The sequence below is a fragment of the Pristiophorus japonicus genome, chromosome 9, assembly GCF_044704955.1.
Source record: "Pristiophorus japonicus isolate sPriJap1 chromosome 9, sPriJap1.hap1, whole genome shotgun sequence".
NCBI classification, from domain to species: domain Eukaryota; kingdom Metazoa; phylum Chordata; class Chondrichthyes; family Pristiophoridae; genus Pristiophorus; species Pristiophorus japonicus.
The window spans coordinates 29,777,391-29,795,568 of NC_091985.1; the positions used below are offsets into that span (position 1 = coordinate 29,777,391).

Below are 18,178 nucleotides of genomic sequence, written 5' to 3' on the forward strand. Positions count from 1 at the left end.
CGGAAGGCCGATTGTCTCGCTGCCTCCGCCCTCCCTTCTGTTCCCCATCCTCCTGAGGTGGTCTCGCAATCCCTGCTGGCAAGGGCTGCGCCCTCATGATGGCCAAGTTATGGTGGATGCAATCATCACAGCCCCAGGACATCGGTGTAGGAGTTCCTCAGGGTAATGTCCTTGGCCCAACCATCTTCAGCTGTTTCATCAATAATCTTCCTTCCATCATAAGGTCAGAAGTGGGGATGTTTGCTGATGACTGCACAGTGTTCAGTGCCATTCGCAACTCCTCAGATAATGAAGCCGTTCATGCCCACATGCAGCAAGACCTGGATGACATTCAGACTTGGGCTGATACATGGACTATGTGGAAGGAGGTGACACACCACATCACACCACAGCACTTTGCTGCCAGGTCCCAAACCCAGTGCAGGAAGAAGTTTAACAACCTCAAGTGCCAGGCAATGACTATCTGCAACAAGCGAGAGTCTAACCAGCCCCGCCTTGACATTCAATGGCATTGCCATCGCTGAATCCCCCACCATCAACATCCTGAGGGTCACCTTTGACCAGAAACTTAACTGGACCAGCTACATAAATACTGTGGCAACAAGAGCAGGTCAAGAGATTCCCCAAAGCCTTTCCACCATCTACAAAGCACAAGTCAGGAGTGTGATGGAATACTCTCCACTTGTCTGGATACTCAAGAAGTTCAACACCATCCAGGACAAAGCAACCCGCTTGATTGGCAGCCCAACCATCACCTTAAACATTCACTCCCTCCATCACCGGCGCACCATGGCTGCAGTGTGTACCATCTACAAGATGCACTGCAGCAACATGCCAAGACTTCTTCGGCAGCACCTCTCAAACCTGCGACCTCTACCATCTAGAAGGACAAGGGCAGCAGGCGCATGGGAACAACCCACCTTCAAGTTCTCCTCCCAAGTCACACACCATCCTGACTTGGAAATATATCTTTATTTCTTCATCGTTGCTGGGTCAAAATCCTGGAACTCCCTTCACCACATTGACTGCAGCGGTTCAAGGCGGCAGCTCACCACCACCTTCTCGAGGGCAATTAGGGATGGGCAATAAATGCTGGCCTTGCCAGCGATGCCCACATCCCATGAACAAATAAATAAAAATGCAGCAGACCACCACAAAATCGAACACCTGCTCCAGTGAGTACTGGGGGGCTCTTCCAGTGTGGTCAAGGAAGTGGAACCATTGCTTCAGTAGGCCGATGGACTACTCGATGATGTTCCTGGTGGCAGCATGGCTCTCATTATATATGAGTGCTGGGCACGAATGTTGGGGTCGCAGAGGGGAGTCATGAGCCAAGTGGAGAGCGGATAACCCTTATCTCTGAGCAGCCACCCTCGAGCTTGACGTGGTGGCTGGAAGAGTGCTGGCACACCGGTCTGGTGCAGGATGAAGGCATCGTGGCTGCGACCAGATTAGTGGGCATTGACATTGAAGATTCGCTCTGTGTGGTCGCACACAAACTGCACGTTAAATGGTAGCCTTTGCGATTACTGAAGATCTTAGGATTGTTATGCGTGCCTGCAAAGCCATGTGGATGTAGTCGATGGCGCCCTGCACCATGGGGAAGCACACTATCCTAGCAAAGCCACATGCGGCTCATCCTGCTTCTCTCTGGTGATTGGGAAGCCAATGTAGTGCCTGGTGGCAGCATGGCTCTCATTATATATGAGTGCTGGGCAAGAGTGTTGGGGTTGCGGAGGGGAGTCATGAGCTTGATGTGGTGTCTGGAAGAGTGCTGTAGGTGGCTCAGTAACCTCTCGGATGCAGCAATGGACGGCGAACTGAAAGATGTCAGCTTTGTCCACTGTTGCAGACTGGAAGGATCCGCTGACGAAGAAACTGAGGGCCATGGTGACCTTGACTGCCATGGTCAACTTAGTCTGAGGTTGGAGATGCCAGAGTTCTGTAACAACCTCCTTGGTGAAACAAAGCCTCCTAATGCACTGCTCCTCACTTAATTGAAGGTAGGAGAAATGATACAGAAGAAGCTAGGAGGTTAAGGCCTCCCGTTGAGAACCCTGATGGCCCTCCTCTTCCCGCTGCGCACATGTTTCCATCTTTCTTACTGTCTCCGCAACCTCTGCCATAGATCCTGGAGGTAGAGTCGACTGTCAGTACAGCCCCCATGACTTTTGGCAAGTGCTGTAGGTGGAAGCATTTCAGAAATAATTATGGAGTTTTGCACTTGCCAGACCACTCCCTGATACCAAAGAACCTTGAAATGACTAAAGAATACTCTTGCAGTAGCACACAGCCATTCAAACTGCAAAACCCTGTCAGGTGTGAGTGATTGGTGATGATCCCTTTAAATAATGTCACTGGAGCCAGCTACTTGCTGCTGCATGCCAGCTCAACCTGTCGTTGTTTTCTCCAGCCGGTAAGTTCAATGGCTATAACTAAGTTGAGAAATCGGGCATTACTCACTCTCTTTGTACAGTCACTGATGTCATGATCTCCGTGATCGCGATGTCCTCAGTGATCGGGTTTAGTGGCAGCACGCCCAGCAAGATGGATATGGCATACGGCGTTGGAACCGGCATCAGCTGGCGGTAGAGAACTGAACAATGTTTTAGCGCCTACTCATGGCACTAAACACCCGAATTTCTCACCCCCTAGAATTTAGCTCAATCCGATCCTCACCAGCCATTCATAAACAAGCACTTTCAAACAGAGGCTGTAGCAGGATATCTAGAGAGTAGGAGCAATAGCCTTGGCTGATTTTTTTTCCCTCACTAGCATGGGGTGTTGAGGCTAATTATAGTGTCCTTGCTGCCATTCCAGTTGGGATAAGTTAACTTAGCACAGAGCAGGAATCAAACCGGAATATGTCTCAGTTTCACATTGCCTTTACCAACTGAGCATCAATGAAATCCAGCCCCCCTGGGAGAAATTTCAAAATCAGAAATCACAATTACGAGTTAATGGGCTGTAAATTGCGGCCTTTCTGGGTGAGTATGATGTGCGCATGCGCCTGAAGAGGCCCCGCAAGTGCCGGGATTAGGCGTGCACTTTTGACAGATCGTACAAATGCAAAAGTAAAGGTCCTCTGCGGCAGAGAGTTGGGCTATTTGCCCAATTCCTGCTCAGCCAATGTCCTTAAAACTGGTAAAAGCAGGCTAAGAGTTTTAAAAGATAGAAAAATTTATTTTATGACTAATTTTTATATTAAAAACCCTGTCCATTAAGGCAAGTTTATTTTTAACACTATTAAAACAAACAAAAAATGTAAAAAAAATTAATTTTGCTCTAAAACAAGTAATTTAATTCAATTTCTATTAATTTTAAATAAGTGGGTTTTTTTTAAATGTAAAGTGTTTTCTTTGTTTTTGGGGCTATTCCCATTCATAGTAAAGTCAATTCCAGAGGAAGAACGTCGCCTTCACGGAATCGGCTTCGTCATCAAAACCGAGCTTGTCAACCGCCTCAAAGACTCCCCCTACAGGACTAACGAACACCTCATGACGCTTTGACTCACCCTATCCCGGAACCAGTGCTCCACAGTCATCAGTGCTTCCGCCCCAATACTCGATGCAGCAGATGAGGCCAAAGAGGGTTTTTACTCCAACCTCGAAAAATCCCTGACCTGCGTCCCGCGGGTGACAAACTGATCCTCCTCGGCGACTTCAACGCCAGGGTCGGCAGGGACACAGGCCTCTGAGTAGGCATGATTGGCAGAGAGGGGGAAGGGAAAGCCAACCCCAGCGGTACCCTACTGCTGACAAAATGTCTAGAGCATGAACTTGTCATCACCAACACCTTGTTCCGCCAGAGGAACAAATAAAAGGCATCGTGGCAACACCCTCGCTCCAAGCACTGGCACCTGCTCGACTATGTCATCGTCCGAGCCAGGGATTGCAAGGATGTGCGCATCACCCATGCCATGACAAGAGCTGACGACTGCTGGACGAACCACCGCCTAATCCGATCCATCATTGACATCAACATAGCCCCAAAGCGAAGCGGGTAGCAGAAGCAGTGTCGCAAAAAAGTCAATGCCAAGGGCACTTCAGGACCCACCTATGAGAGCCCTTTACAGTCAGCGCCTCACAGCTAACCTGGCGTGCCTTGATGACCCCGAGATGCAGAATGCCCACAGCGCTTGATCTGCCCTCCAGGCCTCCATAACCAGTGTCCGCAAGGAGATGATTGGTCACTCAACCAGGAAACACCAGGACTGGTTTGATGAGAATGATCAGGAAATTCAAGAACTAATAGACTGCAAGCGCAAGGCATTTCTGAGCCTTAAACAGCAGCCCAACTCGAGAACAGCAAAGCAGCATTACAGACGGCTAAAGGCTAAGGTCCAACAAAACACCCGGGACCTAAAGAACAGGTGGTGGATTGAGAAAGCACAGGAGATACAGCAGCTGGCCGACAGCCATATGTGCGAGGATTCTTCACCGGAGTCAAGGCCACATACGGACCAAACTCCCAAGGCCCCACCCCACTCCTGGCCAAGAACAGGGAAACACTAATCAATGACACCAAGGCAGTCAGGGCCCGCTGGAAGGAACACTTCGAAGATCTTCTCAACCGAGACTCTGCCTTTGAATCGCGTGTTCTCGACTCCATTCCGCAGCATGCTACCCGCCATCACCTCAGTGAGACCCCAACACTGCATGAGGTAGAAAAGGCCATAAGACAGCTAAAAAACAACAAGGCTACAGGAGCGGATGGAATCCCTGCTGAGGCACTGAAGTATGGCGGAGAGGCACTACTGGGGCGAATACATGACCTCATCTCTCTCATCTGGAGGGAGGAGAGCATGCTGGGAGATCTTAAAGATACAGTGATTGTGACCATCCTTAAAAAAGGGAACAAGTTCGACTGCGGCAACTACAGAGGAATCTCTCTGCTATCAGCCACTGGGAAAGTCGTCACGAAAGAGTCCTACTTAACTGTCTTCTCCCTGTGGCCGAGGAGCTCCTCCCGGAGTCACAGTGCGGATTTCATCCCCTCCGGGGCACAACGGACATGATCTTTGCAGCGCGACAGCTACAGAAAAAATGCAGGGAACAGCACCAGCCCTTATACATGGCCTTCTTTGACCTGTGAACCGCGAGGGTCTATGGAGCGTCCTCCTCCGTTTCGGATGCCCCCAAAAGTACGTCACCATACTCCGCCACGACGACATGCAAGCCGTGATCATTACCAATGGATCCATCACAGATCCAATCACAGATCCATCACAGATCCAAGGGAGCAAGCTATCTTAGATCTGGTCCTGTGTAATGAGGCAGGAATAATAAATGATCTCCTCGTAAAAGATCCTCTCGGAATGAGTGATCACAGTATGGTTGAATTTGTAATACAGATTGAGGATGAGAAAATAGTGTCTCAAACGAGCGTACTATGCTTAAACAAAGGGGACTACAGTGGAATGAGGGTAGAGTTGGCTAAAGTAGACTGGAAACACAGACTAAACGGTGGCACAATTGAGGAACAGTGGAGGACTTTTAAGGAGCTCTTTCATAGTGCTCAACAAAAATATATTCCAGTGAAAAAGAAGGGCGGTAAGAGAAGGGATAACCAGCCGTGGATAACCAAGGAAATAAAGGAGAGTATCAAATTAAAAACCAATGCGTATAAGGTGGCCAAGGTTAGTGGGAAAATAGAAGATTGGGAAAATTTTAAACGACAGCAAAGAATGACTAAGAAAGCAATAAAGAAAGGAAAGATAGATTACGAAGGTAAACTTGCGCAAAACATAAAAACGGAGAGTAAAAGCTTTTACAGATATATAAAACGGAAAAGAGTGACTAAAGTAAATGTTGGTCCCTTAGAAGATGAGAAGGGGGATTTAATAATGGGAAATGTGGAAATGGCTGAGACCTTAAACAATTATTTTGCTTTGGTCTTCACAGTGGAAGACACAAAAACCATGCCAAAAATTGCTGGTCACAGGAATGTGGGAAGGGAGGACCTGGAGACAATCACTGTCACTAGGGGGGGTAGTGCTGGACAGGCGAATGGGACTCAAGGTAGACAAGTCCCCTGGTCCTGATGAAATGCATCCCAGGGTATTAAAAGAGATGGCGGAAGTTATAGCAGATGCATTCATTATAATCTACCAAAAGTCTCTGGACTCTGGGGAGGTACCAGCGGATTGGAAAACAGCTAATGTAACGCCTCTGTTTAAAAAAGGGGGCAGACAAAAGGCAGGTAACTATAGGCCGGTTAGTTTAACATCTGTAGTGGGGAAAATACTTGAAACTATCATTAAGGAAGAAATAGCGGGACATCTGGATAGGAATAATGCAATCAAGCAGACGCAACATGGATTCATGAAGGGGAAATCATGTTTAGCTAATTTACTGGAATTCTTTGAGGATATAACGAGCATGGTGGATAGAGGTGTACCGATGGATGTGCTGTATTTAGATTTTCAAAAGGCATTCGATAAGGTGCCACACAAAAGGTTACTGCAGAAGATAAGGGTACGCGGAGTCAGAGGAAATGTATTAGCATGGATAGAGAATTGGCTGGCGAACAGAAAGCAGAGAGTCGGGATAAATGGGTCCTTTTCAGGTTGGAAATCGGTGGTTAATGGTGTGCCACGGGGATCGGTGCTGGGACCACAACTGTTTACAATATACATAGATGACCTGGAAGAGGGGACAGAGTGTAGTGTAACAAAATTTGCAGATGACACAAAGATTAGTGGGAAAGCGGGTTGTGTAGAGGACACAGAGAGGCTGCAAAGTGATTTAGATAGGTGAAGCGAATGGGCTAAGGTTTGGCAGATGGAATACAATGTCGGAAAGTGTGAGGTCATCCACCTTGGGAAAAAAAAACAGTAAAAGGGAATATTATTTGAATGGGGAGAAATTACAACATGCTGCGGTGCAGAGGGACCTGGGGGTCCTTGTGCATGAATCCCAAAAAGTTAGTTTGCAAGTGCAGCAGGTAATCAGGGAGGTGAATGGAATGTTGGCCTTCATTGCGAGAGGGATGGAGTACAAAAGCAGGGAGGTCCTGCTGCAACTGTATAGGGTATTGGTGAGGCCGCACCTGGAGTACTGCGTGCAGTTTTAGTCGCCTTACTTAAGGAAGGATATACTAGCTTTGGAGGGGGTGCAGAGACGATTCACTAGGCTGATTCCGGAGATGAGGGGGTTACCTTATGATGATAGATTGAGTAGACTGGGTCTTTACTCGTTGGAGTTCAGAAGGATGAGGGGGGATCTTACAGAAACATTTAAAATAATGAAAGGGATAGACAAGATAGAGGCAGAGAGGTTGTTTCCACTGGTCGGGGAGACTAGAACTAGGGGGTACAACCTCAAAATACGGGGGAGCCAATTTAAAACCGAGTTGAGAAGGAATTTCTTCCCCCAGAGGGTTGTGAATCTGTGGAATTCTCTGCCCAAGGAAGCAGTTGAGGCTAGCTCATTGAATGTATTCAAATCACAGATAGATATATTTTTATCCAGTAAGGGAATTAAGGGTTACGGGGAGCGGGCGGGTAAATGGAGCTGAGTCCACGGCCAGATCAGCCATGATCCTGTTGAATGGCGGAGCAGGCTCGAGGGGCTAGATGGCCTACTCCTGTTTCTAATTCTTATGTTATGTTCAATCCATGTCCGGACCGGGGTCAAACAGGGCTGTATCATCGCCCCAACCCTGTTCTCAATCTTCCTCGCTGCCATGCGCCACCTCACAGTTGATAAATTCCCCACTGGAGTGGAGCTAAACTACAGAACCAGTGGGAAGCTGTTCAACCTTCGCCATCTCCAGGCCAGGTCCAAGACCACTCCAACCTCTGTTGTCGAGCGACAGTACGTGGATGACACCTGTGTCTGTGCACACACAGAGGCTGAACTCCAGGGCATAGTCGACGTATTTACCGAGGCGTATGAAAGCATGGATCTTACACTAAACATTAGTAAGACAAAAGGTCCTCCACCAGACTGTCCTCGCCGCACAGCACTGCCCCCCAAACACCAAGATCCACAGCGTGGCCCTGGACAACGTGGACCACTTCCCCTTTCTCGGGAGCCTCCTATCAACAAGAGCAAGCATTGATGAGGAGATCCAACACCGCCTCCAGTGCGCCAGTGCAGCCTTCGGCCGCCTGATGAAGAGTGTTTGAAGATCAGTCCCTCAAATCTGCCACCAAGCTCATGGTCTACAGGTCTGTAGTAATACCCACCCTCCTGTATGGCTCAGAGACGTGGACCATGTACAGTAGACACCTCATGTCGCTGGAGAAATACCACCGACTATGTCTCCGCAAGATCCTGCAAATCCCATGGGAGGACAGACGCACAAATATTAGTGTCCTCGTCCAGGCCAACATCCCCAGCATTGAAGCACTGACCACACTTGATCAGCTCCGCTGGGCAGGCCACATAGTTTGCATGCCAGACACGAGACTCCCAAAGCAAGCGCTCGACTCGGAACTCGTCCACGGCAAACAAGCCAAAGGCGGGCAGAGGAAACGTTACAAGGACACCCTCAAAGCCTCCCTGATAAAGTGCGACATCCCCACTGACACCTGGAAGTCTTTGGCCATAGACTGCCCGAAATGGCGGAAGTGCATTCGGGAGGGCACTGAGCTCCTCAAGTATCGTAGTCGAGAGCATGCAGAAATCAAGCGCAGGTAGCGGAAGGAGCGTACGGCAAACCAGGCTCCCTGCCCACCCTTTCCCTCAGCGACTATCTGTCCCACCTGTGACAGAGACTGTAATTCTCATATTGGCCTGTACAGTCATCTAAGAACTCATGCTAAGAATGGAAGCAAGTCTTCCTCAATTCCGAGGGACTGCCTATGATGATGATGAATTCCGTACAACAAGACTGGAGTTTAAAAAAAAATCGGGGCATGGCCTATTCAAATTAACTTTTTTGACAGGTCTTGTGGGCATGACTATTTTCCGAACGAAACCACAGGCTTCGCGGTGTAGCGTTCCTGGGCAGCGTGATGTCATGCGCTGCCCAGGACTCTGCTGGTTCAAAATGAAATTCACCATGTGCGCAGGGACTGAAAGTAGGTGCATATCGTAGTCGGTGGTCGGAGGCTTGCGTCCGCGGGAAACCTCCCACTGCAATTTTTAGCCCAATAATAGACTACAGATTGGTCTTATTACAATCTGAAGTTGCGCAATATAATCAAGGCCTCAAATAAGTACACAAAACAGTTCTGATGATGGATCCCCCCCAAAACTCTAGCTTTCTTTTTTAGCTGCTTACTGCCTGTTACTGGGGTCCAGTAATTTCTGATTTTCATATAATTTATCTAGTGTTTATATTTTTTTCTCTATGTCAGACCTCACCTGATCCAAGTATAACAAAACGTATTAAATCAAATTCCAACTATATCTGAATATTACACACACTATTTTTATTTGCTATATTGTTTAAACCCATAAATGTATAATATGAAATAAAAACATAAAAAATGGTGGAAATACACAGATCAGTAACTGTAAGAGAAAAGATGAGTTACTGTTTCGAAAAGACCTCCATTTTTGATTCCGATGGATAGTTGCACAGCCAAAAATTAAATAAGTTATTTTTTCTCATTACTGATGCTGACTGACCTACTGTGCATTTCCAGTATTTTCTGTCGTTATTTCAGGTTGACAGCGTTTGGCGTTTTTTTCTTTTTCTAAATAGATTTTATACAAGCACACACACACACACAATATACTCACCACTTCTAGTTGCCACTTTTTGATTTCTTCTGTAACAGTTTTGCTCTCGGATTGTGTTGGAGTAAAACATGGCTGATTCTGGTGTTTCGCTGGAGAGGCTGGTTCTCGCAAATCCAGTGTTCTGACGGCCTTTTGGTCCAGCTGGCAAGCGGCTTGTGGATTTGGCTGGAAAAGGTATCCAATGTTGGGAATTACAAGACTTTTAAAGAAAATATATATTAATTTATTATATGTTGGAGAGATTGCGGAAATTTACCAGAATGGTACCAGGGATGAGAGAGTTTAGTTATGTGGAGAGACTAGAGAAGCTGGGAATGTTCTCCTTCGAGCAGAGAAGGTTAAGGTGAGATTTAATAGAGGTCTTCAAAATTATGAAGGGTTTTGATAGAGTAAAAAAGGAGAATGTGTTTTCAGTGGCAGGAGAGTTGGTAACCAAAGGACACAGATTGAAGGTCATTGGCAAAAGAACAAGAGGGGAGAAGAGGAGAATTTTATTATGATCTGGAATGCACTGCCTGAAAGGGCGGTACAGAATTTAGAATAAGCTGGTTCAATAACAACTTTCAAAAAGGAAACTGGATATATACTTGAAAAGGAAAAAAATGCAGGGCTATGGAGAAAGAGCAGGGAAGTGGGACTGATTAGATAGCTCTTTCAAAGACCCATCACAGGCCTGATGGGCCGAATGGCCTCCTCTGTGCTTTATCACTTTTATGATTCTTTCAGGGCACCATAACATCATAATGGCACAAAATATATGGTACAAAATATATGGTAACGATCTCAAATTTAATGAATCCATTCTTGAGAATGGCAAACAAATCTGTGTAGATCCATAATAATTAGATCTTTTTAGAATACGCACAGCCACTGTAGAATTTAGGACTAAAATGATATCAATCCCATGTGACAAAAAAAATTAAAAGAATCTAAAACTTAGTTTCAAGTAAGGGTTTCTGAAAAGCTCCTGAACCCAATTATTAATGCTGGTGATTACTTTCTACATGAACATTTGCTTCATGATAACGTTTTTTTTTTAATTTGTTCTGGGATGTGGATGTCGCTGGCAAGGCCAGCATTTATTGCCCATCCCTAATTGGCCTTGAGAAAGTGGTGGTAAGCTGCCTTCTTGAACCATTGCAGTCCTTGTGGTGAAGGTGCTCCCACAGTGCTGTGAGGGAGGGAGTTCCAGGACTTTTTTCCCTCAAGCTGGTTCTTTCACAACCTGCTGCAGGCCCAGTTGGCAGATATCTCCTTCAGGACTCGGCCAGCTCAGTGAATAGAGGTGCTACCAAGCCCGTGATGTATATTGAAGTCCCCCACCCAGAGTACATACTGTGCCCTTGCTATCCTCAGTGCTTCTTCCAAGTGGTGTTCAATATGGAGGAGTACTGATTCATCTGCTGAGAGAGGGCAGTAGGTGGTAATAAGCAGGAGGTTTCCTTGCCCATGCTTGACCTGAAGCCGTGAGACTTCATGGGGTCTGGAGTCAATGTTGACAACACCCAGGGCCACTCCCTCCAGAATGTATACCACTGTGCCGCCACCTCGAGTGGATCTGACCTGCCGGTGGGACAGGACATACCCAGGGATGGTGATGGAGGGGTTTGAGACATAGGCTAAAAGATATGCTTCTGTGAGTATAGCATTGTATCACCCTAAAGCAATATATAAATGTGATAAAACCAGAGTATTTCCTCTATAAATCATATATATTTATATCAAATATCAAACTACAACTAAGTTAATTTTGGGGGGTTGGAAATATTCCATTATGAACCAACCTGCAGATGCATCAGAGATTATATTGTAGTAAATAAGTACATTTATTGTTGGAATAGATTCAAATTAAGATAGACCAGAAGACCAGTCTAATTTTGCATGCAAATGCCCTTTGTATTGCTAGAAGTATTAGTAAATTTAGCGCGGATAAAGTGCCTCCTTCCTCATAGTGGCACAGAATAAGCTGCCTTGTAGTATGGATGTTTCACCCCGTAGTAGTCTTTTTATTTGAATATTTTTTTCTGTATCCTGAGATCCTAATGTATGACCGTATCTTCAGCCTAGCAAACAACCCAAGTTCTGCGGCTTTTAAACCGGCCCGCTGACAAGTGTGAGTGGTACCGAACAGCCCACCTCAGATGACCTGGTTAAGTTCAGCAATTCATTATGCAAAAATGTTTCAGCACAATGCCATCCGTCAGGCCACTGTGGAACTCAGAAATTAATTTCTTAGAATAGTGTGCAAGTATTCATGCAAACTATGCTGGGGACAATGACCACTGTCTTAGTACTGCCATTCCTCTGCATACAGAACATAAAAGACAAATAAATATCTTGTACTACAAACTTTATCTCATGAAACTCTCATTTTTCATGGTTTACCAAAGAATAACGTAACTTGAGTGACTTTTGTGTTTTAAAAAAAAATGTTATTCAACTTCTGCATCCTGCTGGGAAATTCAGACTTACTGAAAAAAGGCACACGGATGATCCTTCCATAGTATCCTGAACTGTTCTTGCTTTCAGTTCTTCATGAAGCTTTTCATTTTCAACCACAATAACCTGTACCCGCTGTTTCACTCTCGTGAACTCCTCCTGAATTGATCAATTACAAAACATGGTGTGTAAGAAATTTTACTAATGTATTTAAAAACTGAAATAGGCACAGTGCCATCTGCAGTAATACAAATTACCTATCTCCCACTCGGCTTTAAAGTGATTGTTAATAATTGTATTTATAAAATTAGAATCTTTTGAACTTAATTCAGTCAACATTGTGTAACTTGTACATAATTGCTGTACAAATTTGAAAATCAAATTTAAGTCTTGAAATGTGCCGTCATAACTAAATATAGTAGAATATTAGACTGCCATAAATTAAACAGGAGCCCTAATTAATAATACATTGCTAGAATAGATGAAAACATAAAAGATATCTTTATGGCAATTTAAAAAAATGTCCTGCTGCATACATCTCACTACTTATTTTACATACAAACACCTTAAAATGATTTATCACATTATATGCATCAAGTACCATGTGATTTGATATGAGTTATACAATTATTAAATATAATATGTGAAGGGTGACACTTAATTATATCTATATGGATTGCTAGCTGGCTTCAAGGCAGAAAACAAAGAGTAAAGGGTAAATACATTGAGAAGGAATTTCTTTTCCCAGAGGGTTGTGAATCTGTCGAATTCTCTGCCCAAGGAAGCAGTTGAGGCTAGCTCATTGAATGTATTCAAGTCACAGATAGATAGATTTTTAACCAATAAGGGAATTAAGGGTTATGGGGAGCGGGCGGGTAAGTGGAGCTGAGTCCACGGCCAGATCAGCCATGATCTTGTTGAATGGCGGAGCAGGCTCGAGGGGCTAGATGGCCGACTCCTGTTCCTAATTCTTCTGTTCTTCTGTTCTTATGTAGCTATTCACAGTGGCAGAAGGTGGGTAATGGTGTTCCACAAGGATCAGTGCTGGGACAACTGCTGTTCATAATTTACATTAACAATTTAGACTTTGGAATCAAACACACAATTTATACATTTGCGGATAACACCAAATTGGGGTAAATCGTCACTACTGAGGAGGACTTCAACAAATTACAAACTTGCAGAATGAGCTAATAATTGGCAAATGAAGTTCAACACAGATAAATGTGCGGCACTACATTTTGGTAGGAAGAATAGGGAGGTCACTTATTACTTGGAGGGTGCAAGTCTAAGTGGGGTAGAGGAACAAAGGGATCTCGGAGTATAAATACACAAATCACTAAAAGCTGTGACACAGGTTAGCAAAAAAAAGCAAACCAAGCACTAGGGTTTATTTCTCGAGGTATAGAATTGAAAAATAGGAAAGTTATGCTAAACCTGTATCGAACCTTGGTTAGACCACACTTATCGTGCAGTTCTGGTCGCCATATTATAAAAAGGAGATCGGGACACTGAAGAGGGTGCAGAGAAGATTTACAAGGATGATACCAGAAATGCAAGAGTATACATATCAGGAAAGGATGAACAGACTGGGTCTCTTTTCTCTTGAAAAAAGGCTGAGGGGGGATCTAATAGAGGGCTTTAAAATTATGAAAGGTTTTGATAGAGTGGATACAGAGAGAATGCTTTCATTTGTGGGGAAGACCATCAATATAAGATAGTCACCAAGAAATTCAATAGAGAATTCAGAAGAAACTTCTTTACCCAAAGAGTGGTGAGAATATGGAACTATCACAGGGAGTGGTTGAAGCGAATAGTATAGATGCATTTAAGGGGAGACTAGACAACCATTTGAGGGAGAAGGGAATAGAGGGTTATGCTGATAGATTTAGATGAGGAAAGACGGAAGGAGGCTCAAGTGCAGCATAAATGCCGGCATGGACTGGTTGGGCCGAATGGCCTGTTTCTCCTACGTATATCCTTTGTAATCCTCTGTAAATTTAATTTGATATACATAGTATTTTTGTATGCTTTTTTCTTGTTGAGATTGCACTTTAAGAAATCAGCTTGTATATCTTCATTATTAGAACAATTCAATGGCCCATAATTTGCGGTTAGCGGTGAAGCAACGGTGCTTGCCACCGTCCCTGAAGAAAGCTGCCCACAGAGATCTCGTGATCTCGGTGGCGAGAAGTTTGCCTTTTTCAATGTTCAACTGATTGCAGAGCTCTGTTGTAGGAATCCCAAGTGCAATGCTGCAGTGACGTCAACAAGCTGTCTAAGCAGCCAATCACAATGAAGAATTCTCAGAGATAGGAAACCAGGAAATGATGAGCTGCTTTTATCCAGACTTTTAAAAAATGTTAGAGAGCAAAACAAAGATTGGAACTTTCACATGGGGATAGGGTAGAAGCTGAAATATCATGAACAAACCTTTTGAAAATATTTTTTAAAATTCCACAAATATAAAAATTAGTTTTTCAGGCCAGAACATTTGCTTACCAGTCAATACACTGTTAAAGCCCCAGTTGATGGCTTCTAGTTACACCTATTCCAACAAGGCTTAATGGGGTATTTAACAGTGATATTATTGCGGAAAAGCCCAAGTTTTTGTCAGTTTCTCTGATTGCCGGCTATGGCAGGGGGCAGGGGATGAAGGGGAGATCCACAACGCAGCCAGCATCAGAGCACTGACCGCAACTTCAGGATTTCCGCGTTAGGACGCGCATGCATTAAATGCTGAAGTTGCGGTCAGTTTCAGAGGGGTAATGACGGCAAACACCGCAAAATCTGAGCCAATATATTTTCTATATGTAAATAAGTATTTTCTCACAGAAAAACGTGTTTTTAAACATAATAAATCTGAACAAAAATTGTTCAAAATGGCCAAGTTTCTCAGTCAGAAACCTTGAACAATTCACGATGTTAAAATTTTCAATCTATTGTTTTCAGCAGCATTAAATTATAGATTTTTCCATATATGGGTGAGTCACAAGTGATAACTTCCTCGTTGGTTCTGAACGGCAACAGGGTTAGAGTTACAATGCTACTTTTTCCCAATTCAGTAATTGCTGTATTCATTGATGATTGAATATTGTAGAGCAGTGGAAACTCAAAGTATTTTAAGAACATAAGAAATAGGAGCAGGAGTAGGCCAATTGGCCCCTCGAGCCTGCTCCGTCATTCAATAAGATCATGGCTGATCTGATCATGGACTCAGCTCCACTTCCCTGCCCGCTCCCCATAACCCTTTACTGCCTTATCGCTCAAAAATCTGTCCATCTTTGCCTTAAATATATTCAATGACCCAGCCTCCACAGCTCTCTGGGGCACAGAATTCCATAGAGAAGAAATTTCTCCTCATGTCAGTTTTAAATGGGCGGCCCCTTATTCTAAGATTATGCCCCCTAGTTCTAGTCTCCCCAATCAGTGGAAACATCCTCTCTGTATCCACCTTGTCGAGCCCCCTCATTATCTTATGTTTCAATAAGATCACCTCTCATTCTTTTGAACTCCAATGTGCATAGGCCCAACCTACTCAACCTATTCTCATAAGTTAACCCCCTCATCTCCGGAATCAAGCTAGTGAACCTTCTTACTGATCTATAATTTGATGGATTACGGCAATGGGCCTAAAGATTGAACATAACTTTTAAATTGCTTTACTTAGCAAAGGATATGACCTGAGTTATGGGCTGATGGATACATTCAAAATTCTAAATGATTCTTGAAATTATAGCATTAAATATATTGGATGCAATTTGAAATGCAAATCTCGAGTATAAAAGGGTAGTTAGTGTATAAAGTTACTTTAACTAAATTATTGCGTCAACAGTTTTTTAATTTAATGTCATGAAACAGTGCTAGTTAGAATTTCTGAAAAGTATTTAATTTTATACACCATGTCAAACTCAATCCAACAATAACTTTTAAACGCAATATAATTTGTAACATTTATAGCTTGAAATATAATGGACGAGATGTTGCTGTAGTAGGGCCTCTAACAGCATCCGCCGTTAGCTAGACTTGCTCCTGCACCCGTCAGATCAAAAGATTTTTGCCCATAATGTTGTTGAAAGAGCAAGCTGATAATGGCGCAGTGAGGGAAACAGGACATCTGGGACCCAAGTAAACAGGGTAACCAACAGGGTATCTCCTTAACCAATGAGATTTAAGGATTGGGAAATAAACAGCAAAAGGAGTGAGAAGGGGAATAAATTAAAGGGGCTGAATTTAATGTCAAAACACAGAAAGAGAACTAGAGAGAGGGAATTAAAGATTGAGCTTGATCTGTCTTAAGAACTGGGATGATACTCAGGGTTAACTCTCATTATGGAATGCAAAAAATAATAAAAACCAGGTATCAAGATTTAATGTAGCTGTAACAGGACAATAATGACACTGCCATGAAAACACATACAAAGCTACAATTGCATGTTATTTATATTTTAACATGATTTGGTCTTACGACACTGTAAAAAATAACCAGCAGTATTTTGACTCTGTATTTGGGATTTAAAAACAATATCAATGTCCTTGGTGAGTCGTTTGAGCCCGGTGTATTATGAAGAGCACATCCTCTAACATTGCAATGACAATGGCATTCCTACACTCACAGAACAATGGTTAGCTGCACCAGCAGAAGTTGGGGAAGTAATTCCCCTAGGAAATAAACAAAATGTACCACTTAAAAGGAGGTAGCTCGATAGGTAAATGTGCCGAAAACAAATTTTTCATCTGCCGTCTTAATGGAGAAAATATATTTTTTTAATATAAACTTTTTAGAGTAATTTGAATTGACAATTGGTTCTGGATAGCTGCTTTGTTAAAAGGCTCTCTTTGTCTTTGTATCAAGGGAATGACCAAGCACAAATATTTACATTTTCAATAGGAGTCGCCCAGCCTCCTTTGTTGGTCTTACTCCCAGTAATAAGAAATTAGGTCAATTTTGTTTGTGGGCTGAGCCATCTCTCTTTGAAATATTATGGATTCAAACTAGGGATAGAGTCAACAAATTAATCATCTCCAGAAGCTGGCCCAGCTGGGATATACTTGAGAGGAAGATAGCATTCAGCATCTGTAACAGGAAAGACATCCCACATGGTCTCTAGTGTGATATAGCACAGGTATGTCACATTATCCTAATCAAGGCACACGTAAAGGTTGCAGATTTTGATTTATGGGAGAATCAGTCTGTTACTGAAAACAGTCTTTTTGCTGTGGCACATGTTCAAAGAGAGTCCAAATCATAATAATAAGTATTTACTAGTAGATTACATTTATTTTTCCACATTTCACATTTATGGTATTTATAGGACCCCCTTTCCTCCATTTCATGCCAGAAACAATGAGTTCAGTGTTGATGCTGACAGTAGAAGCTGTTTATTTATGCAGTGATTATGGCCTTTAAGTACAAATAATAATTAACATTGAATCAGTTCACAAGTGGTTAACATATTTTCATCAAAACACGTCTTTTGCACTTCGATAATCAGCATTGGTTATATATTCCACACAAATCAATGATTTACGCACAGAAAGGGGTTTCATGATTCATGCCCCCTTAGCATTTCTACACATTACATGTTGCGCAATCTACAATTATTTTGAAAAATAAATAGAAAATAAAACATGGAGGCGATTTGTTTCCTTTTCTTTCCCCTCATCTCACCAAAAATCTCCCTTCTATCTAAAATTTCTAACTTCTTAAAGGGTTACAAGGGCACATAGGCACTAGCTCTCCTCACACATGAATTATCATCTCCTGGGTAATCATAGAAATTTACAGAATGGAAGAAGGCCATTTCGGCCCATTGTGTCCGCGCTGGAGTAATGTGCTCGAGGAGAGCAGGTGCCTATTTAATGGAGAGGGCATCAAAGCCCAATCCTGTCTCACTCATACACTTCCAACAAGAACTACTTCTTGATCATTTTCAAAACTGAGAATTCTGGTCCATTATCCACTCCCTAACAAAATGGTGACACAGCTCTACTGCACAGACTGGGGATTGAACCAGTGACTTTCCTGGTGTATATTGGTCAGC

At 43.5% G+C, this 18,178-nt stretch overlaps 1 protein-coding gene across 5 annotated transcripts in view; it reads right to left on the reverse strand.

Annotated features, from left to right (window-relative positions):
• The window catches only part of sdccag8 (SHH signaling and ciliogenesis regulator sdccag8), a 505,046-nt gene that overhangs the window by 460,865 nt on the left and 26,003 nt on the right, over positions 1 to 18,178 (reverse strand). For all 5 annotated transcript variants that reach the window (XR_011594991.1, XR_011594990.1, XR_011594989.1 and 2 more), the window contains exons 5-6: positions 12,168 to 12,293; positions 9,696 to 9,860 (exon numbers count right to left, since the gene is read on the reverse strand). Coding sequence is in view for 2 of the 5 variants with exons in the window: in XM_070889222.1 (XP_070745323.1) it covers positions 9,696 to 9,860; positions 12,168 to 12,293 (291 nt within the window). In the remaining 3 variants the exon portion in view is untranslated. The remainder of the gene's footprint in view (positions 1 to 9,695; positions 9,861 to 12,167; positions 12,294 to 18,178) is intronic.